Here is a 27,397-nt window from a genome sequence, read left to right as displayed (position 1 = left end):
GGAATGCGTTTTAGTAGATTGATAAAAATAGTCACCATCATTAACATTGAACCAAATGAACAATGGGCCAAGTCCAGACCACCTGACCCACTCCAGCTCTCTCAGCCAATCAGAAGCTCCGCCTGACTCACCTGTCACCAGCACATGGTGACCTCTTTGTGTGACGGCGACTGAAGTGCTACTTTAAGGCCTTGTCGCATGTGTGAGAGTGTGTATGTGTGTGTGTGTGTGTTAGTTACTTTAGTAGCATGGAGCAGGGAGGGATACACACACTTTGTCCGTCTGTCTCTCTCATGGCTTCAGATCTGGACCCTGAGCAGCCGCAGCGACCGCAGCTCAGCATGTGGGAGGAGAACTTCGACACGGAGAAGTAGGAACCATCACACACACTAAAATATTACTACTGAACTTTCAAAACTACATATTTTCATTCTTATACTTATTGCTATTAATGATTCCTACTGTACGTGACTAGTTAGTTATTGACGTATTGATGCTCATGGTTAGAGGCTGGTATCAAGCAATATGGAAATGTGGTTTTGTCAGAACAAATAGAGGTGTAAGGTTACCATGGAGATTAAATATCTACTGACACATAACATTCAAGTAAATGTTGTGTATTTTGAGAGGTATACGCTTGTTTAGGGAATTAGGAAAACATATGTAGATGGCGTTGTGTTGTCTTGGCAGCCCTTTGAAATACAATAAGAGATCATATAGACCTAAAGACTATGTAGGCCTGCTGTATATTAGAGAGGCATGAGCTACTGATTTTTTTGGCAGATTAATTTGAAGAATTCTGGCGTTTTCTCTACAACTATGCGGTCTAGGGAGCGCAAACTTGTTACATATTGTTTTATTTGGGGGTTGTGTAGCACTGCATAAAGTCTTTCATCATTGTTTGTAGTGTTACACAGAACTAAACTGATAGCAAACGATTAATGTAAACATCCTAGCAAAGTTTGGAATTTTAGTATCGAACAGCTTTTTATGGATTTATAGTGTACGTTCTGATCTATATTACAGTGTGTATTTGATGACGTGTATTTATGTTCTGTCTGTGTGTGTGTGTGTGTGTGTGTGTGTGTGTGTGTGTGTGTGTGTGTGTGTGTGTGTGTTACGGTCATGGTGTTGGCAGGAAGAGAGACTATTCACCGGTTTCATGGAATGAATACTTTGAAATGATGGATGATGTTGTTGTGGGAACTGCTGAGAGCAAAGATATATCCTTTTCTAAAGTACATACACATGTACTCTCTCACACACACACACACACACACACACACACACACAATAATTAACAAACACCATCACACCAGTTATTACTCAATAACACACATCTATGAGCATCCACACCATTAGCTTTTTCGCACACGCGTATACACCTCAGAGGTAGACTTGTGACAAAATATGCAACCACTTATTTACAGTTATCTATACACATATTCATGCACACTCACATCTCTAAGCACACACACACACACAGACACACACATACACACATGTTGTTGACTCCTTGACGCTGTCACGTGTTCCGTGTGTATAAGAGTGGAGTAGATGGACCCCTACTGGTGTTACTGCATGGAGGAGGGCACTCGGCACTCAGCTGGGCCGTATTTACCGTAGGTCTAACACACACACACACACACACACACACACACACACACACAGAGCTGCCACCATTGTGTTTGAGAAAGTAGTAGCAAGCCGAGCGGAGCGAGGTGGAAATGTTTTAGGCCGGGGGTCTGGGGGCCGCTGAGGCCCCCAGAAGCCAGAGACTTTACATGATCGGAGATGCAATCCATGTCATATTAGGACATGTTTTTCTGCAAAAAAGTGCAGTATTTTGAGTGAATAATTCTTCTTTTCCCTGTACTGTTGCACACAATTATACACAGACATACATAAAAAGGAGTTTTATTACCCAAACACATTAAATAATACTGAATTACCAAATACAGTACTGACACTGTAGTGTCAGATGGTGGTCACTAAGCACTGAACATTAGAGCAACATTAGAGTTCAACCTAAAATAAATATTAATATTTCTCTACTGATCTGTGCTACAAATGTAATTTCTGTATAATTACAATCATTTTAAGCATTATTATTGCTATTATTATTATTTTTACAATCAAAATCGCTGAATTTGCGCATGTCCTGTTCAAACAGAACGGAGATCCGCGAGGTGAGACAGTGACGAGCTGCGCCTCATCTCAGATTGTGCAATCCCTCACAAACTGGGATGAGCGCATGCCTTTAGCTTTCTCATTGTCTGTCACCACTGTAATATTTAGATAGATAGATACTTTATTCATCCCGAGGGAAATTTTGGAAATTTGTAGGCACATTATATGTCCCTTCTATGTATTTCACGTAGTGAAGAACCTATTTAGCAGTGAAAAAGCAGAGGGGAGGCAAACAGTACCTCTGCCTCAATGAAGGGGGCGTGCGAGAGCCTGGAAACTGGATTTTCAATCGAAACGTGAAGTGATAAATAATGGAGCTAAAAGGTTTGTTTCAAACGACGGACAGAAGATAACACGATCGACTACTCGGATTGAAAGCCAAATTGCTTTTTGGAACCTCAAGAATTGATTTGGCTTTGGACGAACACCGGAGAATAAATATTAACAAGGGGGAGGGGGGGCTTCTCACCCCTCATTCGCTAACATTACATTGATATCAGCCCTTGCTCCGTTGATTTCACATTATTTATCTGAGGATTGTTTAATGTCTATGTGAAGCCATTTAGCATCATACAAGAGGTTGTGATCACTTTGAACCCAAGACTGCTTTCTATTGGTGAGCTGATTTTGAGAAATTAAACTTTGCAGCTAAGGTTGTGTTTCCTGTTTGCTATGGTTATGTAGTTGCTATGCTAGCTAGGATAACAAGCTAGCTAAGGGAACTTTAAATATCATTAAACGATTTAAATGGAAGAGTTCAATTTGCATGAAATGATAACTAGTTATCTAGCTGATGCTATAATCTCCTCGATTTAACTCATAAATTAAATTATAATGGGAAAAGGTAGAAACCCTCAGAGTTCATCACAACAAAGAAACAAAGCATCAACACAATTCAAATTGGATTACCCGGTTTCTTCTCTGAGATTGCGACAAGTACTTAAGCAAGTAGGCTAGGCTAGTGTATTTTGTCATCCAACTGGTAGTACTACAATGCCAGTAGAAAATATATGGGAAGATAATTTAAGTTGTCATTCGCCAGACGAGGTGTTCGTACTTGTTTAAACCAGAAAATTGTGTCAAATGATAAAGAACAGCGTTGGGTAGGCTAAAGGCTGCTAGCTAACAGCTGGTAGCTCGTAGCTAACAGCAGGTATCTCGCTAGCTGGTAGCTAGCTATTAAATGGCACTCATCTTTGCTCTGATTATGAAGATGTTTTTTGTTTTCACCTTCCAGACGACAGCGTTGTAAACCCATCCACTTCTGAAAATTAAATAACTATCTGTGCTTTTGTAGGCTTTCAGTTTTTGAGATGTGTAGGGGGATGGATTTTCTATTAGATAGATGTAAATATCTCCACACTGGAGCTCTGGCAGGGACTTCGTCGAGGTTAAAGAAATACAAATGTCAGCGGGTGCAGTACATGGATCATTATGACGAATCATAATACGGCTTATATGTGAGCTTTAGGGCTGGTTGGATGTCAACACATGCACGTGGCTGCCTGCTAGATGAATGATATCGATTTGTTGGGTAATGCGTAGGATATTTAAGTCAAGCGTAGCAGCGTAATTGGGGCCTGGAAATCGTATCTGCTACGCCAAAATCGTGTATGTTGGCAGGTCTGCACACACACACACATGATTGGTTAATAGTGCCTAGAATTGAATAAAAACAGGAACAACATGAACTATCTGAACTAGGCTCAACTAATAACACAGACACACACACACACACACACACACACACACACTGAACCATTCCATTTACATTATTCCCATATCTAGAAAGCTAGTTATGGTTGGGCAGGATGTGTGCTCTGGGAGGCCATGTGCACTGACGGGAGAAGTGCCTGTTTTGTTCTGTCTGCAGGCAGCCATGAGCAGCAGAGTGACCTGTAGAGTCCTGGCCATGGATCTGCGGGGTCACGGTGAGGTCACTCACTGGGCATTAAAGACTAGCCCTAATGTTTGCCCTGTGTGCTATGGTCAGGGTGATAGTGCTTTAGTCATAATACATATGCTACGACTGTATGGCTAAATGATTATAGTCATAGTACATGTAGTCTGTCTCCTCTATCTGTTGTATTATCACTGAATGTGCAAATCATCATAATGAATATTTATGTTTGAATGCTCTGACAGGTGCCACTCAGGTTCGACATGCTGATGACCTCTCCACTCAGACCATGTCCAGGTTAAATATTTGTGTGTGCGTGTGTGTGTGTGTGTGTGTGTGAGAGAGAGTATGTGTGTGTGTGTGTCTGTGTGTGTGTGTGTGTGTGTGAGAGAGAGAGTTTTTGCACCTGATTAATGTTAACATACATACATATCACTGCACCAGCTGTAAAGTGGGTGTGTCTTCATTAATCTCCACAGAGACGTGGCCAATGTGGTGCGGGCCACCTATGGGGAGATCCCGCCCCCCATCATTCTGGTTGGTCACAGTATGGGCGGGGCCATCGCAGTGCACGCAGCCTGTGGACCACTTCTGTCTTCTGTAGTAGGACTGGTCGTCATTGATGTCGTGGAGGGTGAGGCTTCCCTCGAAAGAGTTTCTAATGCTTATTGATTATCAGCGGAGGAAGTGGTGAAAGCCACTTTAAGAAACTTTAAATTGGGACGAATAGAGTGTGACGACCTGTATAACAGGGAATGCAGAAAAAATACATACTCCACGGACATTTACACATGTGTTTGACTTTTTAAATAACGTGTGTAATATGTTCATTTACACATGTTTGACTTTTTAAATAACGTGTGTAATATGTCCATTGGAGGAGAGTGTGCACTGCAAAAATTCAGCTTTTAAAAACAAGGAAAAAAGTAATAAAATGGGGGATATATTACTTAAAATAAGCGAAATTATCTGCCAACAGAACAGGACATTTTGACTTACCAAGATTAAAAAAAAAAAAAAATATATATATATCTTAAAACTAGTGTGGCCAGACTGAGAACAAGTACATCTGTCTTGATTCCCACTTTGACAAAGCAGTTTTGTACTTGTCAGTGCTGATCAAACTAGTTTCAAGCATTAACTTGCTCAGAACCAGTAATAAAATCTCAGTAACAAGTTATAATACCTTATTAAGATAATTAACGACTGAAACGTTTGAAGCAAGTGAAATGCTCCAACATGAAAAATGCCTTGTTAGAAGAAATATGTTTTGTGTGTGTGTGAGAGTTAAGATATTTCATCTTACTAAGATTTACATTTTTGCAGTGTGAGTGTAAAAGCACTGATTGGTTGGTTGTTCATGCATAGGAAGCGCCATGGACATGCTCCACAGCATGCAGAACTTCCTCAAGGGACGGCCCAAATCCTTCAAGACCCTCGACCACGCCATCGAGTGGAGGTCAGACACACCTGTGCTTCAAGACATTTATTTGCTTACATTATTATTATTATTTTTTTTATTATTAATAATAATTACATGTATAGACCTTTCACAAAACATAGGCTGCAGTTACTGTTATGATTGTATTGCATTTTCAGAGAAGCTGTAATACCCTAATTAAATCTGATCCTTCTCCTATTATTTTTTTCTTTACAGTTTTAAGAGTGGTCAAATTAGAAACTTAGAATCGGCAAAAGTGTCAATGGCTGGTCAAGTCCGACGGTAAGGCACATGGCTGGAAGCAATCCTATAGATACAAATATATAAACATAGTACATACATACATACATACATACATACATACATACATACATACATAATAATAACATATATAACTTCCTCTCCCCCATAATCACTGTTAAATTAATATAATTAATAATAAATTAATGTGGTTTTGTTTATGGAAACAAATGGCTGTCACTGTTTTCAATCTCTCTCTCACACACACACACGCACACAGGTGTGAGGGGGAGGAGGGGGACACGGCGGAGCAGGTGAGTCCGGTGGGAGAGGGCGTGACCGAGGGCCACGAGGAGTACTATGACCTGAACTGCGCCACCGACAAAGCCGAGAGCGCCGCATCTGAGGTGAGACCCAGTGACCCGGAAGTGAAACTCAGCGAGCCGGAGGTGAGACCCAGCGACCCGGAGGTGAGACCCAGGGACCCCACCTCACACCTCACATCGCATGCAGCTGGAGTTTAACGCCTAACTTTGACCCCACCTCACACCTCACATCACATACAGCTACAGTTTAACACCTAACTTAACCACACATAACGGCCTTGACATTAAAGCTGTGTAGCATAGGTTAACACCTAACTACTAACTACATACAACCTTCATAGCATTAAAGCTGCATTTCATACAGATAAACTCTTACCTGGTGTATAGCTTCAATAAAGTCAAATCCAAACTGTGTTCATGCAGACAGCATTAACATGTAATGTAGAAGTAATAACACAACATATATACATTACTTCAAATAACCAATTGCCTCAGTTCTTGTATAGACATGTTCCCATGATAATTATGTGAATAGCTACACACTATACACAGTTACAATTAGAATGTATTACGCTTAACCTTCTATACACTGTCATTTTATAATTATTGTGTTACATGATCATTCAAAGACAAAATGCTTTTCAGAAATATTGTGTGTGCAACTTTATCTAGGCAATGGACCCACTACATGTTGCTTAAGGCAATAATTAAACTAGTTATGTGTCCATGAAGAACAACACTCAGTGGTGTGTAAGAGATGCTACAAAGGCCTGCTGTCGCACCAAGACAGCCGACTGCGTCATTAAGAACACAAACAGATACTGTACTACTTAAATAAAACCTCTAGATAGGTCTTTGTGGTGGGTTCAGAGGCTGCTATAATCTGACACGGGTAGTAAGGGTCGGGTGGTGGTTCCTTTCCTGAGTTCTCCGCACACGTGTTCCCCTGGCTGCAGGCCTTGAACGCATACTTCTGGAAGATCGACTTGTCCAAGGCGGAGAAGTACTGGGACGGCTGGTTCCGCGGCATCTCTAACCTCTTCCTCAGCTGCAACGTGCCCAAACTGCTTCTGCTAGCAGGTGCTCTATTCAAAGGTTCTACCGGCATTAACGTCTCTAACATCACTAACTCTATTCTGTAATCTCTGCAGTGTGTTACTTATAACGGAGGGCAGCGCTGATTCATGCTATGTCATCAGGTCTCATAGTGGTTCTTTCACAGTCTTAATATTAAACTGTTTTTGCTCTCACTACTGAAGACAGAGGTAAAATGCTGACAATGCAATTCTTCCTGACTAAATCACTGTTTTCATTATATATTTTGATTGACAGGGATTGACCGTTTGGACAGAGACCTAACTATAGGCCAGATGCAAGGTAAATATCACAAATAATACACCATATGTCTGTTGATATGGGTGTGAATAAAACGGGTGCATATCAAGGCGTCAGATATCTATTACGACACAGTTACAGACTGTATGTAAGGTGAATGAGAAAATGACCTTTTTTCGCTCTTTGCAGGTAAATTTATGATGCAGGTGCTGCCCCCTTGTGGACATGCAGTGCACGAGGACACACCAGACAAAGTAAGCGATTACGAAATGCCCTCGCCCTTTCATGGTAGTTAGCAGCAAAACATACTAGATATGGCATATTAGTATCTGTGGTAAATTTAAGTGCCCATATTCTAGGTTGCTGATGCACTGGCCAGTTTTTTGATCCGACACAAGTTTGCAGAAGCCAGAAGTGAAACAAAAAGGTCAGTCGTGTGTGTGTGCGCACATGTGTGTGTGTGTGTGTGCGCTTTTGTAGAATAAGTGTAACTCAGTGTTTTGACCTCTTTTCCAGCTCCTCCTATCCGTTCATGCGATGAGGATGACAAAAAGGTGGAGTTGACCTCTCAAAAATACACACACACACACACACACACACACACACACACACACACACAAGCAAGGGAATCATTTTCAATGTTACTCAAGTTCAAAGTTCAAAGTTCAAAGTACTTTATTTGTCATTGTCACAAAAACAACGAGACAGTAGAGGCAGCAACAGACAGCAAAACATTTAAATTGCTGTGGACATTAACTGCCACAGCTAAATAATAATAAATAACAATCAATGAATAGATAAATAAATATCCCTGAGTAAATTAAAAAAAGAAATATATACATTGAGGTGCATCAATAGTTGCAGGGTGGAGTGTTAAGAGTGCAGTCTATGAGGGCGCTTCATGTTTGATTTAATAATCATTATTTCATTGACAGGATTGCTGAGAAGTGCTCGGGCAGGACTTTCTCATTAATCAAAACCAACTAGCTCCACCATCATCAATCCCCTGCGTCTACTTCTACCCTACTCATTTCTGCTTGGACAAAACACTTTGATACCTGTTCTGTACCTGACGAGAAAAATACAATGTTATTATAAAATAAAACAAATTGATTTTTAGTCTCTTTTTGGAAAACCCCTGAGAGGTGTGTGTGTTGTCTTGTGTATGTGTGTGTGAATGCTGAACGTGTGACTTTTAGTGGTATCTAACCTTCTGACTTTTTGAGGTTTCAGTTTTCTGCCAGTCAAGGCTTTTTGGAAGATGTATATATTTTTTGTTGTTGTTGGTGCTTGTGCCTATTTGAATTTTAAAAGTTTAGGCTTTTTGAAACTATAGAAAGAAATCGGTTGCTAGCTTGTAGAATAACTAAACACGCAAGCTTTGCGAGGGCCTGAAATACATGATAACATCAGGTGTATTTAAAACAAAATTCTTTATTTGGTATAAGCTCAAATAGGCATCCTGCATTCACAACACATCCGTATTCACTCATCACGTAACAACACTACTTTATACAATTCAAAGTATGAATTTATCTGTTCAATTCAATACAATGTCAGTTCGTTACATCTTTTAATCATATTCAAACAAAAACTGTATGCAAGTCTCCAGAGATACCTTCTGAAAGATGTGCTAGTAATACTGTACAGACCATGTTCCTACAGATAGACAGGTGGATATAACTACAAAGCATGTATTATTGTGTGTGTGTGTGTGTGTGTGTGAACTGCAGACACATGCAAGTACGCAAAGTATGCAACTACAGCATATAAATGGGGGGGGCTTAAATGTTAGGTGCATCAAGGAGGGAGTTAGCAGGTTGAGGGTTTGATGCAAGTGATCACAAAAAATAACCTTGACATAGAACCCAATGGGTAGGTTAGGGCTTAGGGATATATCAATGAGAGATATCACATACAATATCATAACCCAATATACCATATACCATATCATAACCCAATAGGTTAGGGGCACGGTGCTAGGAGTAATGGATCTTGGATAGGGCTTATGGTTTAGGGCTTATCAATGAATACAAGGAACTCGTGGTAACAAAGAGCTATGGGCAACAAGCAATGACAAAGGATGAAGCAAGCAAAGACTCAGTGTTGGAACTGAGGGTCAGGGTGTCAGAGGTTAAGGGTTAAAGGTTATTGTTTAGGGTTGTCTTCTTAATGCCTAATTAAGGCTGATTTCTGTAAAGTTGTCCTCTCTACCCTTGAGCCCTGCAAAACACACATTGCACCCTATTACATGAAACCATATTACATAGGTACATGCACACGTTAAAGTGTAGCTGGTACAGATACATAGACATCAACCGTATTGGAACAAAAGACCTTAAAACTCATATTACACACATAAACACATCTTCACTGACCTGCTGTTACCTTGGTGACAACTGTGAAGTTGTTATTGTTTTCATTGCCTGATTGTTCTTCTACGTTGACATGTGAGGTGTCCTCTGTCTGCGACCCAGCCTCTGGCACGCAATCTATCTGCGACCCAGCCTTTGGCAAGCAATCTATCGAGAGATCTCCGCAACCAACAAACTCATCTAAGCAAACACACACACAACAAAAACACACACACAGTAATTTATATCTAAAAACGTAACACACTGAAGAGGGAATGTATGAGTGTGTGTGAACTCCAATTTTAGGCCAATCAAATTTGTCAGCAGTAGCCTACAGCATGTTAATACCTGAATGGTGAGAACAGACTGGTCTGATTTGTGCACAAGTGCACACATTTACACTGAAGTCTTTAGCAGACACCTTTCTTTAAGCTAATTAATAAATAATTCATATATTAATGCATAATTGAGAACTTATATATATATATACAGTATATATATAAAAAGTTCTCAATTATTATATATATATATATTAGTGCTGTCAGTTTAACGCGTTATTAACGGCGTTAACGCAAACCCATTTTAACGCCGTTAATTTTTTTATCGCGAGATTTAACGCGATTTTATTTTTTTATTTTTTTTTAAAAATTAAAAAAAAAATTTTTTTTTAGAATATCATTCTTTTTGGCCTCGCAAACTGTGTAGTAGGCTAACGTTACGGTTTGAGTGAATGGTGAGCGCGATACGGCGAAATGGATGATAAAAAGATTCTGAATGGAAAGTTTACTTTTAAAAGTTGTGTTGTGCAAAAGAAGCGAGCTTCACTGTTGTCTGAAACTGTCAACGGGCAGCTGGCTGAAAGCAAAGAAGTAGTAGGCTTACCTTTTATTGGTAACCTAACTGTTACGGTTCAATGTTTCTGAAATAAGAGGCCTGACTGCTATGTTCCCAGCAAACTTGAAAAAAAGAAAATATTAAGCCATGGTTTAACTGCACTATAGGCTGAGTCCTTGTTTACCTGAAATGTGCACTTTATAATTTTATTTTGTACCGCCCTGTTTGGCAATATTGGTTTTCAATAAAATAAAACATTTGCATAAAGCAAGCCAATCAACTTTTCCATGTTGATAAGGGCATTAAAATTAAAATAAAATGATGGAAAAAATAAATAAACGAAGAGACATTTAGAATAGATAAAAAATTGCGATTAATCGCGATTCATTTTGAGTTAACTATGACATAAATGCGATTAATCGCGATTAAATATTTTAATCGTTTGACAGCACTAATATATATATATACAGTATATATATAAAAAGTTCTCAATTATTATATATATATCATTGTATTAAATTACATAGAACATCTGTATTATTTCAGCTACAGATCTCTCTGTTATTGCCAGCCCATAGCCTCTATAGTATAAAAATGTCCTGATGGATGACATGCAGTAGAGGCTGACCTGATCAGCAGGGTATAAACTTAAGGAGTGGGGTATAGCCTGTCCTGTCTGGTGAGGTATAAGATGGTCTGATTGGTGTGGGATGGGCTGTCCTGATTTTTCATGACTAGACCAATCAAATAAGTGAGATAGTGGACTTAATGGCTGACCTGATTCGCTACTTCTACTGTCAAGAGTGATGGCTGTCTCCCCTGGTCCCTCCTCTACACCCCCATTGGCTACGCCCAGGTGGTTGGCAGCACAGTCATTAACTTCAGACGGGAGAGTCGCTGGACTGTCTGTAAAACAGGCAAGAGAAATGAAATAAATATAGTTCATAAGCTTGTTCAAATTAGAATTCATTTAAATTCTAGTTCCTTCATGATGTAAAAACATCAATTCTGTATGTGTGCATGATTGCGGCAAACAGTGTTCTTTAAAGAAGTGTTAAAAGGTGTGTGTGAATATGTGTGGGTGGGTGGGTGGGTGGGTGAGTGTGTGTGTGTGTGTGTGAATATGTGTGTGTGTGTGTGTGTGTGTTCGTGTGTAGTGTGAATATGTGTGTGTATGTGTGTGTGTGTACGTGTGTGTGAGTGTACGTGTGTAGTGTGAATGTGTGTGTGTGTGTGTACGTGTGTACGTGGGTAGTGTGTAGTGTGAATATGTGTGTGTATGTGTGTGTGTGTGTGTACGTGTGTGTGTGTGTGTGTGTGTGTGTGTGTGTGTGTGTGTGTGTGTGTGTGTGTGTGTGTGCGTGCGTGCGTGCGTGCGTGCGTGCGTGCGTGCGTGTGTGTGCGTTCGTGCGTTTGTGTGTGTGTGTGTAGTGTATGCATGACATTATGCATGCTTTCACTACCTGTGTCTTTAGGCTGAAACCTCTCCATCTCCACCTCCACAGGTTTAAGGGGTGTGTTATCACTGGCTTGGTCGTCGGCGGGGAAATGGAGGTCAAAAGAGTAACTCTGTCAACACAACCAGAACACAGATCAATTAGCACCCCCTTGTGGAACGTGTGAATGTAGGAGTGTGCGTATGTTCACTTCACTAGTTTCCTGTAGGACTTATATTTACTTCTTTTCATTTCAGAGACATAACTAAATGTCAAGATCAGGGTGTGCCAAGTGTTGCCTAAACGTTTGCATCAACTGTAGCCTACGTCATAAGAAAGGTATGGCAGAGTATTGAGTATTTCATAGCAGTACGCGTAGTATATAGAGCACAGTGTAGTTTTCCAACAGTACAGCAGAACTGGAGAAGGACTCTCTCTCACCCTTGATTTCTTGCGCAGGTAATACAGAAGAACTCCCAGAGCAATGATGGCCAACAAGATGAAAATCAGGATCACAGATCCTCCAGCCGATGACACTGTAGATTGAGCTGCACAAGGGGATTTAAACAGATTACACTGAGTTAAGTATATCATACAGTACCTGGCAGAAAGCATTTAGACTGTCTATACGGGTCTGTTATGGTTAGTATTATTAGTATTATGTACTGTTAACTAAACGTAAAGTCTGATTTAAAAGGTAAATTATGAAGGATTTAGTGGCATCTGAATAGTGAATACTTTTCCCTATGAGTAGCTATGCCGTCAGCTGCCATTAAAAAAAGTGTGTGAGAGGGGCAGAAAATGGGACACCAGGCACATAGTCGCCGATGTCAAAACACCATTTCAAGTTCCCTAGTATATCGTTGTGACTGCTCTGAGACAAGGCATGGTGTTGTATTCTGAGTGTGAGTGCGTTGTTTACTTTATTGAGGTAACGATTCCCTATGAAGATGCGATTGAAACTGGTGTATGCGAAAACTGGTGAAAAAGATGTACTATGTGGAACTGGTAGCAGAAGCAAGTGAATGATGTTGACAAGCACACACAGGACCAGTGGGGATGAGTGATAGAGTGATAGAGCACACACAGGACCAGTGGGGATGAGTGATAGAGCACACACAGGACCAGTGGGGATGAGTGATACAGCACACACAGGACCAGTGGGGATGAGTGATAGAGCACACACAGGACCAGTGGGGATGAGTGATAGAGTGATAGAGCACACACAGGACCAGTGGGGATGAGTGATACAGCACACACAGGACCAGTGGGGATGAGTGATAGAGCACACACAGGACCAGTGGGGATGAGTGATGAGTGATAGAGCACACACAGGACCAGTGGGGATGAGTGATACAGCACACATAGATACCAGTGGGGATCCTGGGTACAACATGCGGCGTGCCAAGTGGTGTTCTTGGGTCCTGCTGCTCAGAATCTATGGGTTGAGCAGTATTTATGGTTGGGCAGTATCTATGGTATGGTTTGTATATTGGTTAGGTTAGGTTTTTGTGTATGAGTGCTTGCATCTTTTCCTGTGTGTAACAAAAAAGTAGTAGATGTTGTAAGCATGTTACATTTTTTTTTTGTCAGATGACAGAGAGCTTGGACTAAGAGTATATTTCTGTTCTGTCTTACTTATGGTTTCAGTTCAAAGAGATAAAGGACAGACAAACACTCACTGCACTGTTCTCTGCATTGTTCTCTGATACAATTGCTGGCAGAGAGTCTAAATATACATTCTTAGATGCAGGAGACCAAGTGGCTTTAGGTTGGTTATGTGTGCAATTTATTCTGTTGCTTGCCTCAGGATTTAAAAAAAAAAAATGTGGGTCGCAGATTAACAAGCAAGTGCTGTGGTGAGAACAGGAAATGACTGCAAAAGACTAAATCATACACACACAGCCATAAGCATGCACACACACAAACACAAATGTAAAGAGACATAAACACACTGACATGTACACACGCACACACACAAATGCATACACACAAATGTAATACAGTAATACAATGACATACAGTAAACACATCCACACACACACACACGCACGCACGCACACACGCACGCACCCATGCATGCACCACACCTATGCAGGCGCACGCACACGCACACTTAACTGCTGCCAGCCCTGTGTTTGTAATAACCATCCTCACCAGTCGTGCTGGAGGTCATCACTGGCTTCGTCGACGAAAGCCCAGTGATGGTGATCTCCGGCGCAGTGGGGGTGATCTTCGGCGCAGTGGTGGTGATCTCCGGCGCAGGGCTGGTGACAGTGACTGGAACTGGAACTGTCAGAGAAGTATTCCCAGTGTCTCCACTCTTCTCGTCTGGTGTGTGTGCCGTGTCGGTGCCATTGAGTAGTGAAGGTAGGGTAGTGCTATTCGCTGTTTGCGATGAGGCCTCAGTATCGTGTGTGTGTGTTGGTATCGGGGAGGTTTGTTCTAATGAGGTGTTTCCCCCTGGAGTGGCAGTGATCGCAGAGAGTGTTGTTGGGCCCATGACCGGTTTTTGGGCCCAAGACCTGGCCGTCGACAGGAATAACAGAGCTGCACATGAAAAAAAAAAGGTGAGAAGACAGTGAGAAAGGCAGTGCAACACATTTCGCCCTTTGTCTTTGTCTTCCTGCAGTCAAACATCAAATGTCAACTTTACACTCAACTTGACTGCCTGCATTCACTGAGACATTGTGAGAAAAAAAGTGGCGCCTAGTTTCCTTTCAAGGGAAAAAAAAAGCAGAAACAAGCTGAACACAAAACTTCACTAGAATTTACACTGTACACTGTGAATTTACATGGTTCACACTGTAGTGTTGTATAGCGAGGCTCTGAGAGGGGGAGGAGGGGTGGTCAGAACATTTATAGTCATAGAAATGATCAGCACTCTCAGCACCCTCAACCTATGAATCAAAGGTGAGCAGTGGCTGACCAACACCAGAATACAAAAACAAACAAAAAAACTTTTTCTCTCTTGCAGGCCCGGGCTGTCCAGGTTATGGCCGGCCAGGAGGGGGTTTCGCAAAATGGGACTTTTGTGTACCTTCCCTGAGGTTTCTCTATTTTTCAGTTGAAAAAAGCAAACTCTGGATCTCCCCGAACACAGTAAATGTGATACTGAAACATGCAAAATATATAGTACCACGCACATACACACACACATATTGTGGTGCATTAGGCACACACACTGTAATCCTACATTTCACATACAGCTCTAAGGCTCATAGCACTCTAATGTCTCAAAAGTATGCTTCAGTTAAACATACTACAACTTGGTTAAAAACACTATCCCGAATATTTCTCTGAGCATTTGAGGTTAAGACATCGCATTCAATCGTTAAGCACATGGTCACATCAATTGCTTCACATTAGATTGCATCACATCAAAAACCATGACGAAGACTCATTCATGCTTACAGTTTTCACTGAGTCGGCAAGTCCTGTACAAGTTGTAAAATTTGTACTAATTCAAAATGACACAAAGACAAAAAAATGAACTCTTACCATGAATCAACAGAACTGGGGTTTGGGCGCAAAAAACAAAGAGGTTCATGTTTCTGGTGTCGCTTGAAGACTCGCCAAGAGAGAACTGACGTGCGAGTGTGTGTGCTGCTGTGCAGTAGTCAAACCACAGCTTTGCTCACACAGGATGTGCTCTTCTCTTTCCCCTCACACAGTGAAAGCACAAACACACACTCTAACTGCATTGACTCATTTCAGAAGTGTTCGGAGAGATGGCGTACAGGTTTCGACATAGGGCCATGTTCTACATCACACACACCGCATCAAATAGCACTTCTCTGATTACCTTGGCATTAAGGATTATTTCTTGGGTGCCTAATCACCTGTGGTTTAAGAGAGCCTGATGTAGCGACTTAATAGTATGTAGATTGGGTGGAGCTCACCTTAATAGTATGTAGGTTGGGTGGAGCTCAACTTAATAGTATGTAGGTTGGGTGGAGCTCAACTTGTTTGGGTGACATGGTTCCTGCCTTGTCTGTCAAAAGCATCCTCTGTCCTCTTTAGAGAGGAGCAAGTCTTCATCCTCACATCAGTTCTAGCCTGCTGAGAGGAACTGCTCTAGTAACACCTGAGCAGAGTCGTTTCTACATACACGGCGGGTTGCTGTCTCAGACGGAGTCACCACTGTTGTCATCTTTACCTTTTCTTGTCCACCAACATGCTTATGACTGCCCCACTTATGTGTACAGTGTGCCTGTACTCACTCAATATGCCGGTTACAACCACACTAATGCGTAGACATTTCACCATTATGGTTAATTAAAATGTGGAATATTATGTGGAAATATTTTCATTATAATAAACATAAAATTATTTACAGGTAAATATGTATTTTTATTACACATCATATCAAAGATACATATGTACATATGCAATGTATGGCATGTGTTTATTCATTAATATGCTCTCTCTCTCTCACACACACACACACATCACATGCACAAGCCCAATTCAGTCTCTCTCACACACACACACACACACACACACACACACACACACACACACACACACACACACACACACACACACACACACACACACACACACACACACACACACACACACACACACACACACACACACACACACACACACACACAAATTGGCACAAGGAGAGCCACAGTTCTACTCCTGTTGCTGTGAGTGCTCAGGTTATCTGATAGTCCGGTACATCATGAAATCCACCGTGGTGCATCGTGGGAACTTGCCGACAGAGCTGTCATCCACGGGCGTGTAGACCTTGATCTGACGCATGTGTGTGTCGCGTCCGTTCTGGTGGTTGGCCAGAACTGCGATCTGGATCATGAAGGTCCGGATGGGCCCCTTCATGACGTCACACAAGGGGATGTGAATCCACCCGCTGGGCTCCACCATCTCCAGCTGCTGCTCTCACACACACACACAAACACACACTAATTACTGTGGCACTTAGCCTAATACACACAGCCGCACCCTTTAATGTGGGCATGTCACATTGAATCAGTCATTAAATCAACACAGAAACATTAAACTGTCATACACACACACACTGCGTTTCAAGAATTTCCAATGAGCAGAGCATGAACCACACTCATTTGCATCCCCCCTGTATGAGATGAGAATACCACCATAAACCTCACCTTAATGTTAACATAGGAAAAATAAATATATCTATTAGGTTTTTCTCTCTATAAATATATACAGTGGGGAAAATAAGTATTTGACCCCCTGCTGATTTCGCAAGTTTGGCCACTTGCACAGAATGTGTGATCTATAATTGTAATGGTAGGTCTATTTTAACAGTGAGAGACAGAATATCAACAAAAACATCCAGAAAACTGCATTTTATAACAGTTATGATTTGATTTGCATTTGTCGCGGAAAATAAGTAAGACCAAACAGCAAGAATTCTGGCTCCCACAGACCAGTTATGTGCCCAAGAAGCACACAGATTAGTCCTCATTAGGCGTAGCAAGGTACACCTGATCTCAACTGGTGACGTGTATAAAAGAAACCCGTCCAAAGAATCATACTTCACACCTTCAACCTCACCACCATGGGCAAGACCAAAGAGTTGTCCAAGGACGTAAGAGATAAGATTGTAGACCTGCACAAGGCTGGAATGGGCTACAAAACCATTGGCAAGCAGCTTTGTTGAGAAGCAGACAACTATTGGTGCGATTATTCGCAAATGGAAGCAACACCAAACAACGGTCAACCGTTCTCGGTCTGGGGCTCCATGCAAGATATCCCCTCGTGCGGTATCGGTGATCATCTGAAAGGTGCAGAATAACCCCAGAACTACACAGGGGGAGCTTGTGAATGATCTCAAGGTAGCTGGGACCAGTCACCAAGAAAACCATTGGCAACACACTATGCCGCAATGGTTTGAAGTACTGCAGCACTCGCAAGGTCCCCCTGCTCAATAAAGCACATGTACAGGGCCGTCTGAAGTTTGCCAATGGACACTTGAATGATTCTAAGGAGTATTGGGAGAACGTGATGTGGTCAGATGAGACCAAAATCAAGCTATTTGGCATCAACTCGACTCGCTGCGTTTGGAGTGGGAAGAATGCTGAATATGACCCCAAGAACACCATCCCCAACGTCAAGCATGGAGGTGGAAACATTATGCTTTGGGGCTGTTTCTCTGCCAAGGGTACAGGACGACTCAACCGCATCGAGGGGATTATGGATGGGGCCATGCACTGTGGAATCTTGGGCGAGAACCTCCTTCCCTCAGCCAGGACAATGAAAACGCAACCTTAAGGATTTGGAGAGGATCTGCAAAGAGGAGTGGACCAAAATCCCTCCTGAGATGTGTGTACACCTAGTGACCAACTACAAGAAACGCCTGACGTCTGTGCTTGCCAACAAGGGTTATTCCACCAAGTACTAAGTCATGTTTTGCTAGGGGTTTAAATACTTATTTTCTGCAACAAATGCAAATCAATTCATAACTGTTATGAAATGCAGTTTTCTGGATGTTTTTGTTGATATTATGTCTCTCACTGTTAAAATAGACCTACCATTACAATTATAGATCACACATTTCTTTGCAAGTGGCCAAACTTGCGAAATCGGCAGGGGATCAAATACTTATTTTCCCCACTGTATATATATTATATAGATGTAGATCATACATACAACCAATTAAACCTTCATCAGAAGGTTTGTGTGTCCATGCATATGTGTATCTGTAATATCTCTGTCTGAGTATGTGTTAGCCTACAAGGTTACCCTGATCTCCTGTAAATTGTGGAAGTTGTTGCCCACACGGACAGAGATCTTGCTGGGCGTGTAACTCTCGTCTGACTTATAATCAGCATAGATGCATAACATCTTCACCGTGGTCTTCCTCCTGCATGTACAAACACACAAGAAAAGATTATATTAGAGACATGTTTCACATACACGCATAATATATGCATGAACATACAAACACATATCATAGGGTTTACATGTGTACATTTACCTGAACTGAATATTGACTAGATGGGGCTGGGATCCGTCTGACTGCCAGTAAGTCTCAAGATTATCATCTCGGAGTTGATCCACCCCAAACCCTACACACACACACACACACACACACAATAACCTTTAGTAACCAACTGACAACCAGAACAACAACTGACTGACACAGTGGGTCAGCCAATGAGAACGATAAAGACCATTTTATCATCCCCAACAGTCTAGGGACCGCCAAGTAAACTCACCGGGTTTACATGACGACAGGGACCAAACGGCCTGCGATCCAATCTCTCGCACTGACCCAGTGCGCTCCAGCTGTTTCGGATCCGCACCCGCAGGAGTCTTAGCAGCAGTTGCCATAACTGAAAAGATATTGAGTTTTCAACAAAACCAGACGATTTAATACAAACAAGTAAGATTCAAATGAGAAAACGTAAATGGTAGAATCCGCTTGAGAATGTTAACGTTATCCGGTGGCTACGTTAGTTCTGTATGCGTTGGCTTGTTACTCATCGATGGGGCAACCACGGCGACAGTAATCTTGAATATAATGTTTTAGGAAATGCGAAAGATCGTTAGATAGTTACGGCTGTTGGCACAGTTAACGTTGTCTAGCACAACCTTCCACAAAACATCAACAGGGGAATGGTTACATAGAGGAGTTCATGACTAGCTAGCTACGCGAGGGTTTTCAAGGGTTGCAAGTAGTAAAATAAACCAATAAACGTTTTTAAAGGTTCTAGCTCACTTACCTCGATGTTTATAGTTTCCAACGTTAACTCCAAAAAGGCAACATTCCGTTGAGGTTTCTTGCTGGTTATTTCTTAAACCAGCTAGCTGTTACAGTTCAAATTTCAGTTTCCCGGTTTTGGCGCATGTTAAGTGCGTCATCGAAGCGTCTGCATTTTCCGATTTCTGTTGTCCCTGTTTTGCACTGGGGGGCGACAGACGAGTCTTTCTCACGTTCAGTGGTGAACATACAGAAGTACCATTTACATGCTCAGTGCATATCAAAAACATCAAAACAGATTCTTGCGCAAATTCGCTCCCCCTCCATCCTAAACGAAGGGGAGCTGATGACTTAATTTGTCTTCTGTTCTTCACATAAACCAGAGTGGCAGTGTTTCATCAAACTAGATAAGTTACGTTATCACCAACATAACTGGCAGTCTCACCCCCCTCCCCTTCAAAAAAATAAAACCCATAAATTGCACAGACAACATTTTTGGATTTGTAACAAATTTTACTCCAAAAACAGGGCAGTAAAAATGTCATACTTCACATCATTGTAAGTGTTAAGTGTGTATGAGTGTGTGATGGACAAATAAGATAGATTGAGGTTTCAGTAACACATTACCACAGAGTCTAGATGGTTATGTGGGCAAGTTTGACAGTGATAGAAAACGTTTGTCTAAGTGCGAGACGTTACAGTCTGATAATGTTTGCGTGTGTGTTGGTATACCAGTAGTGTAAGGAATGGCTCATCACAAGTAAAAAAATAAACTACATTCTGGCATGTAAAAAAAAAAATCAAAAAATCACGGAATCATCAGAGTTGTGTCATTCAGCGTATCGCCATGACAATAAGGCACTTCTCTTTGGGATCACAGATAATATCAGATGGGCTGCAGGCTTGTGAGCTTCAGAGCCTGAGGGGAAAAAAAAAACTAAATTAGACACACAGACACAAATACAAACATTTAGTGGGCAGTGATGCGCAAGTGCATCCCAAATTTTCTACAGTTAAATAAGTAAATCCTAAAATAATGATCTCTTTCATGCTATCTTTAATTTCAGAAATATTTGGTCACATTTGCACATTATTGGCCATCTATTACTTGGTTACTGATCTTAAATTATAGCCCAAACACCTTTTACTGTTCTACATTTTAACACACACACACGCACTCGCACACACAGAGTTAATCCTACGGGTACACATACTCAAACACCACACTCAGCTGCTATAGCTAGAGATATCTTCCAAAAGAAACACAGTCTATTTTTACCAATCAGCTCACCATGTCTTCCGTAACTGTAGATTCAAATTATACCAATAACTAAAATATGGATTTGTGGACTTAATTAATGTATTGATTGATTGAAAGTGTGTAGTATTGTGATTTCATCAGCTATGGCTGACTGCTTTCTTGGTTTTGCCCCATAATGAAACAAAATTAATGAATTAGTTGCTGTAGTAATTTATTGGCAAAAGGATATAAATTAAGTGGATTTTAATATCCATTCTTAAGATGACATTCCTCACCGATCCAAATTTCATTGGCTTAATTAGACTTGTTCTAGAATAATTAATAATGAATTAGGTCTATTGGCTATGCTCTGATTTATTATTTGGATATTGACTGATCACCACCGTTCAGACTACGGTTGTTTTTACTCACTCACAGTAAGCGTCAGCTGTAACTCAATCCTACTGAATTAAGATAGCAGACTGAGAGAGAGAGAGAGAGAGAGAGAGAGAGAGAGAGAGAGAGAGAGAGAGAGAGAGAGAGAGAGAAGGACAGATGGGTGTGAGAGAGAGAACATGAGATATGACGTCTTCCAATGCCAAAGTGCACCCTTGCCTCTTTAAGCAGGACAACTGAGGGTCCTTATTTTGGATAGTATTGAATATAATGTTCAAAAGAGTTTGAATAGTCATTTGGAAATCAACATAGCCAACATCCTCTGACTGTTTATGAACGTGTGTGTGTGTGTGTGTGTCTCTCACTTTCTGCCGGCTGTTCATCCAGGCTCTGATGGTGGGCACCAGCACGCTGCCCAACAGGATCTGAGCTGGGTGGTAGACCAGCAGCGGCACCGACACCAGAGACAGGTGCTCATCTCCAGCAAACACTATCTTCAACATGGGGATACCTGACAATGTCCACACACACACACACACACACACACACACACACACACACACACACACACACACACACACACACACACACACACACACACACACACACACGTTACATACTGCACTGCACAGTACACGCACGCACACACAGACTACATGCAAATATTAGCAGCACACCTTACATCATACGCAATACACTGCCACACATCCACACCATGAAGGCATACTGTATATAGTGCCATCACACACACATAATTCATGGAGTCCACAAACACACTCCATGCAGTAAATAAACACACACACACACACACACACACACACACACTGTCTTACCCAGTGTGAGGGATTTATGAGTAGCACAAAAGATAATGGCCACAGTATCAGCAGGAGTGAAACCGGAGGCTGGCCTGTAGAAGACACATACCACAACATCACACAAATTCTCCCAGAGGAGGCACAGCACAGTTCTCCACATACACACTCTCAATCTGAGGCTAACAGTGCGCTAACACACTCTCTCTGTCTGAGGCTAACAGTGTGCTAACACACTCTCTCTGTCTGAGGCTAACAGTGCGCTAACACACTCTCTCTGTCTGAGGCTAACAGTGCGCTAACACACTCTCTCTATCTGAGGCTAACAGTGCACCAGGTGGGGGTGGGCAGATTAGTGCCTCCCGACAAACTACATTTGGGGATCGGTGAGAGAATCAAAATTTAATTATTGCTGGATAGGGCTGCAGTGAAGGTGTGGAATTGAACAGGCAGGGGGGCTCACCTGGAGGAGATGAAAAACGTCAGGAGCATGAAACTCAGCTGCACCGAGAAGACTAGCAGAGGGATGACAGAGAAAACAACACACAGATAGACAGATTAGATAGATAGATAGATAATATTAGATAGACAGACAGACAGACAGACAGACAGACAGACAGATAACACACAGTTAGAAGAACTAAACAATAACCACCACATCCCATGGTGTGCCATAATGTTCTCAGACTAGTGTGTGTGTGAACGCATCTCCTGATGAGTGACCTTTGGAATCCACATGACCTCTGCTCTCTCGGAAACTGTAGATGTCAGGCTACCTTTCAGGGTCTTCAGAGGCTTACAGCCGACCTTATATACCATACATACACCTGAATCTTAATCCTGTTGTGATGCTAAATAGAGAGTTTAAATGTCTCTCACCCACCAACCCCAGTTCATGTAGGAGTCTGTGAGTGAGTTTGAATGTGGTGCTTGATCTGAAGTTAGCAGAAGAGTTCTGAAACTTCTGATGGATTCCCTGTCTGGAAACTTGTGAAGGGATGTTGCTTTCAACACCAATGTGTCACCCTGTGATTTCTGTCTCTCTCTCACGCACACACACACAAACAAACACACACACGCAACAGTTTACAAACAGAAACACAGATACTCACTTGTATGCACCCACTCAGACACACACACACACAAACATACACAAACACACACACATAACAGTCTACATACAAAAACACAGACACTCAGTTGCATGCACCCACTCAGACACACACACACACACACACACACACACACACACACACACGCAGGTGTAAATGTACCGATGAAGCAGAGCAGCAGCAGGCTGATGTGGTTTATCTGTGTGTTGGGCCGGCTGAAGCTCTCACAGAAAGTGCTGTAGATGATGAGCAGCAGCACCGCACTGCTCACGGTCCCGAATGGAGGCCTGGCCCGCTCCAGCCACTCTTTAAGCCAGCGCCGCAGCACCTACACACACACACACACACCCCCACACACACAATTACACACAAATACACACATGCAATCACATAGAAAATCCACACACACATGCACAAACACGCAAACACATAATATAACATACTGGTCACCCTGAAAAGAAACTCCATCCAACTAGTTTAACCTGTCTCTCTTAGGCACACACCCACACACAGGCAGTGATTATAACATTAAGCAGAAATGTGGCACAATCTAGCTAGGTCTTCAGTCAATGTCACAGTACTTCTCTACAGCACACTAAGTCAATGATACGCATCCTCTTGTACAAATTGGTAGTGGTAGCATTTTTAGACTCAGTTTAAATTTGTTTCTCACTTACATGAAGTACCCATTAAAGAAAACTACTCCTGAAGGCCTGCCCAATGGCCACACTGCTAATGACTCCAGTCTAGATCCACCACGGGCCACACACACACACACACACACACACACACACACACACACACACACACACACACACACACACACACACACACACACACTCACACACACTCACACACACTCACCTGCCCAATGAGCAGAGGGACGACGACCGTCATGAAGAGCTGAGAGAAGATGGAGGAAAACGGCACTGCTGAGGATGAGCCCAGCTACAGGAAGGAAGAGTATAAACACATTCATAACACATTTGTAACACAAGGCATTCATGGAGTTCTGAGATACAGACACTCCTTTCACAGTCCTTTGACAAAACAGAACCACAAACACACAATAACCAATGTGTATAGCACACAAACACACACACACAGATACAAACAAACACACAAAAACATAATTGCTTCACTGGCTTATGATAATGCATGGCACTGGAACACTGAAACACTGCATTTGTATTGTATAGCACACTATTTCCTTTAAGTTAACTGACCAAACATGTAATGTATACTGTTAGTTTCTTGGGATAAGAGTTGCCAGATGACTGTGTAACATGGCTACGTATGAATATGATGAGCGTACAAATATATGCATAACATCCTGTGACATGTTTCACAGATTCTTTCTACACTGGCAGACCTAGGAAATAGAATAAACATGCAGACAGACATACACATGCACACAAAGACACAGACACACGCAGACACACATCAATTCTCGTGACATGCGGAATCTACTTACAAACAGGAGCAGCAGCAGAGGTGTCACTACGATGCCCTGCCAAGCACAGAGGTCAGGGGTCAGTTCCCATCACACCCTGCCAAATACTGATCCCCTAAATCCACACTCTTTAGTTTACAATACGGTCTTATCCTCCTACATACAAACCTACCCGGTTATGGATTATGTTGCATCCTGCTACATAGAACTACAGCATTGAATAATTCTAATTTGTCCTATCAAATACAGATCCATGCTACTTCATACCATTGCCATACACTGCCAAATTTCGTTGTATGCAAATGCAAATACAATGACGTTGGCTTTTCTTTCTTCAAATAAAGACGCTCATTCAAACCCACTGCCAGTGCATTCTGGGACATGTAGGATCACTGTCCACCCTGTGAAATACTGATACTCAGTCATTATGTTACAGACTCACCAAGAAACTGCCAAATGCAGAGTTAAAGATAGCAGCAGCCTGCAAGCAGAAAACAAACGCCAGGGTCAACAAAAACAAACACTATCACAGTATCACAGGCACATCAACACACACACACACACACAAAATCACACACATACAAGAACTGAACCATTCTTACCTCATTTCCTCCTACAGCTTTGGTGAGAATGACAGCAGAAGATACTGGTGGGGGCATGCAACCAACTGTCTGCAGCCTTGGGGACACAATCACACAAAGCCAGGGTCATCAAAAGCCCATTACAAACAAACACGCACACACAAGATCATGAACGAGTGGGTTTACCACATGCATGTGCTTACTGGCGTACAGAAAGTATTGGAAAATATATGCATACATACTTCTGTGAATGAACTACTGTGTTTGTGAGTGTGTGTGTGTGTGTGCGCCCCCCCCCCCCCCCCCGGATTGTGGGATTGTGAAGTGAGTGTATTGCACCTATAAATGCCCTAGTGGCTGATAACAGACAGCCAGTAGCCCTGTCTCTTCTATGTAGTGTCTCCCTTACTATCTCTTAAGGTCACAATAAGCCTCTCTTATCACCAAGGAACCTGCTCTATAATGAAGGCAAAGGATAAGAGCCGCAAAAGATAGCTGTCTGGACCTTTTCTGCTGTGAAACAAAACTCACTGCTTTGACAATGTGATTCGTCATGGGGAAAAACATTTAACAAAACATGACGATGTTTGCACTCCACTGAAGGGCTTTTTACCTCAATTTCATTTTAAGACATGTTTGTCAGTGTGAGCCTCTATAGACTATGTGTACTGTGTACAGATAGAGGTGTGTGTGTGTGTGTGTGTGTGTGTGTGTGTGTGTGTGTGTGTGTATATGCATGTGTGTGTATTCCCGCACCCTCTCAGCAGCCACGGGTCCATTGACGTGAGCTCCAAGACATGGACTAGTACCCAGATACATAATGGGAAAAAGATCAGGGTGAAGCACTGGACAAACAAGTGCAACCGCACGTGAAGCAGCGCCGAGGCCAACTCCTACAGCAAAGATACAGGGGGAGAGAGACAGAGCAAGAGAGAGAGGTAATTAGTCATGGGTGTGTCAAGCAAACTGACTTCACTAACTTAGACTAAGTAAGTCACCATACCTCGGTCTTCAGTGAGAGACCACTGTTCAGGAAGATGGCAGAGACAGCAATGTAAGATACAGTGATCTCTGGCCGAAGAGGACCTGAATGAGAGATGAAGGCAGGTTAAAAGACAAGTACTAGATACACCACACTTATCAGTAAACAGACAGGAACAGACGAAATCGGCAAAGAAGAGGTAGAATGAGCTAGTGAGGAGAGAGGGAGAGAAATGCCCAGGGGCCAGCAGCACTCCTCGCACACCAGGTGTGACGTGGTGGGGGGGCAGTATCCGCGCGCAGGTCCGGGTGCTACGTGTCACTACAGATGCGCGTGACCATATGAGAGTCATTGGAGGGAAACACACACGGGGCATTCTGCCTCTAGTTCATGTAGCCTAACCTGTTCATGGATGCTTCCTTGTGAACAAATGAACACCGACAGTGGTAGTTTAACGTTACACTGCGGTTGGCTGAGAGGCACTGATGTCTTAAGCGTCTGTAGATGCTGTAGTAACTTCAATGACAAACTGATGAGGTCTCATTCATCAGCTGACTACAAAGTTTAGTTATTAGAACATATCTCTATATTCACCCATACACATTCCATCGACCAGGTCAGACTTACCTCCTTTCACCCCGACAGATGGCTCTAATCTAGCGCAGGCGATTGCCACAACTATCCCGATTATAAACCATTCCTTGCGTATCCGCGCAAGCAAACCCATAGCAAGAGGCACCCCTCAGCTCTCCGCCAGTAGGTATGCCTCGCAGTAGCGCCCAGGACACAGACCTTTCTCTCTTCTCAGCTGGAGGAGCCCCAATTGCTCCCCCACTTCCGGACACATACGCGTGTCGCCATCACAACCGTAATGACTGTATAATATGCACATCATTTTTTCTTTCTGAAAGTTTCTGTGTCCACCTTACTAGACAGAAGTGTGGGAGGTTGATGTTCGAATGTCAGCAGATATGCAGATATAAGAATAAACGCAGCTATGACATTGGATGCAATTATTTTGCCACACCCACCCTATACCAATTTCATCAGCAAAAACCATCTCAAT

The 27,397-nt window shown here is 42.2% G+C and overlaps 4 protein-coding genes across 9 annotated transcripts; 1 reads left to right on the top strand and 3 right to left on the bottom strand.

Moving 5' to 3' along the window:
* Positions 1-256: 256 nt before the first annotated feature.
* LOC105904845 (protein phosphatase methylesterase 1-like) lies at positions 257-8,618 on the top strand. 2 transcript variants are annotated; one of them, XM_031585006.2, is made up of 15 exons: positions 257-370; positions 1,139-1,223; positions 1,530-1,622; positions 4,064-4,121; positions 4,336-4,387; positions 4,570-4,724; positions 5,459-5,549; positions 5,748-5,813; positions 6,052-6,241; positions 7,054-7,177; positions 7,430-7,474; positions 7,622-7,686; positions 7,792-7,859; positions 7,949-7,986; positions 8,368-8,618. In XM_031585006.2, the coding sequence occupies exons 1-14, from the start codon at positions 294-296 to the stop codon at positions 7,971-7,973; spliced, it is 1,194 nt and encodes a 397-aa protein (XP_031440866.1). In that variant the 5' UTR covers positions 257-293; the 3' UTR covers positions 7,974-7,986; positions 8,368-8,618. The 2 variants fall into 2 exon arrangements, with proteins under 2 accessions (XP_031440866.1, XP_031440865.1); XM_031585005.2 differs by having other exon boundaries at positions 7,054-7,192.
* A 228-nt stretch (positions 8,619-8,846) lies between these two features.
* Positions 8,847-16,461, bottom strand: LOC116224637. Of its 3 annotated transcripts, none has more exons than XM_031585010.2 (7): positions 15,558-16,461; positions 14,214-14,606; positions 12,498-12,604; positions 12,084-12,189; positions 11,398-11,526; positions 9,811-9,987; positions 8,847-9,655 (listed from the first exon to the last, which is right to left on the bottom strand). In XM_031585010.2, exons 1-7 carry the CDS (start codon positions 15,604-15,606, stop codon positions 9,609-9,611), a joined length of 1,008 nt encoding a protein of 335 aa, XP_031440870.1. In that variant the 5' UTR covers positions 15,607-16,461; the 3' UTR covers positions 8,847-9,608. The 3 variants fall into 3 exon arrangements, with proteins under 3 accessions (XP_031440870.1, XP_031440871.1, XP_031440872.1); XM_031585011.2 differs by having other exon boundaries at positions 9,821-9,987; XM_031585012.2 differs by having other exon boundaries at positions 9,811-9,966.
* Positions 16,462-16,631: 170 nt separating this feature from the next.
* On the bottom strand, positions 16,632-20,140 carry anapc10 (anaphase promoting complex subunit 10). Its single transcript, XM_012832835.3, has 5 exons — positions 19,778-20,140; positions 19,271-19,387; positions 19,030-19,120; positions 18,795-18,915; positions 16,632-16,958 (listed from the first exon to the last, which is right to left on the bottom strand). The coding sequence occupies exons 2-5, from the start codon at positions 19,383-19,385 to the stop codon at positions 16,728-16,730; spliced, it is 558 nt and encodes a 185-aa protein (XP_012688289.1). The 5' UTR covers positions 19,386-19,387; positions 19,778-20,140; the 3' UTR covers positions 16,632-16,727.
* Positions 20,141-20,247: 107 nt separating this feature from the next.
* On the bottom strand, positions 20,248-27,183 carry slc10a7 (solute carrier family 10 member 7). 3 transcript variants are annotated; one of them, XM_031585008.1, is made up of 13 exons: positions 26,959-27,183; positions 26,353-26,435; positions 26,106-26,242; positions 25,371-25,446; positions 25,211-25,249; positions 24,790-24,825; positions 24,180-24,263; positions 23,478-23,643; positions 22,667-22,718; positions 22,225-22,298; positions 21,757-21,902; positions 21,428-21,477; positions 20,248-20,674 (listed from the first exon to the last, which is right to left on the bottom strand). In XM_031585008.1, the coding sequence occupies exons 1-12, from the start codon at positions 27,056-27,058 to the stop codon at positions 21,457-21,459; spliced, it is 1,014 nt and encodes a 337-aa protein (XP_031440868.1). In that variant the 5' UTR covers positions 27,059-27,183; the 3' UTR covers positions 20,248-20,674; positions 21,428-21,456. The 3 variants fall into 3 exon arrangements, with proteins under 3 accessions (XP_031440868.1, XP_031440867.1, XP_012688288.2); XM_031585007.1 differs by having other exon boundaries at positions 21,432-21,477; XM_012832834.2 differs by lacking the exon at positions 21,428-21,477.
* Positions 27,184-27,397: the final 214 nt, after the last annotated feature.

This window comes from Clupea harengus, chromosome 18 (assembly GCF_900700415.2).
Source record: "Clupea harengus chromosome 18, Ch_v2.0.2, whole genome shotgun sequence".
In the NCBI taxonomy this organism is placed as follows: Eukaryota; Metazoa; Chordata; class Actinopteri; order Clupeiformes; family Clupeidae; genus Clupea; species Clupea harengus.
Note: the sequence above shows the minus strand (reverse complement) of the source record. Positions and strands in the feature narration are given on the sequence as shown.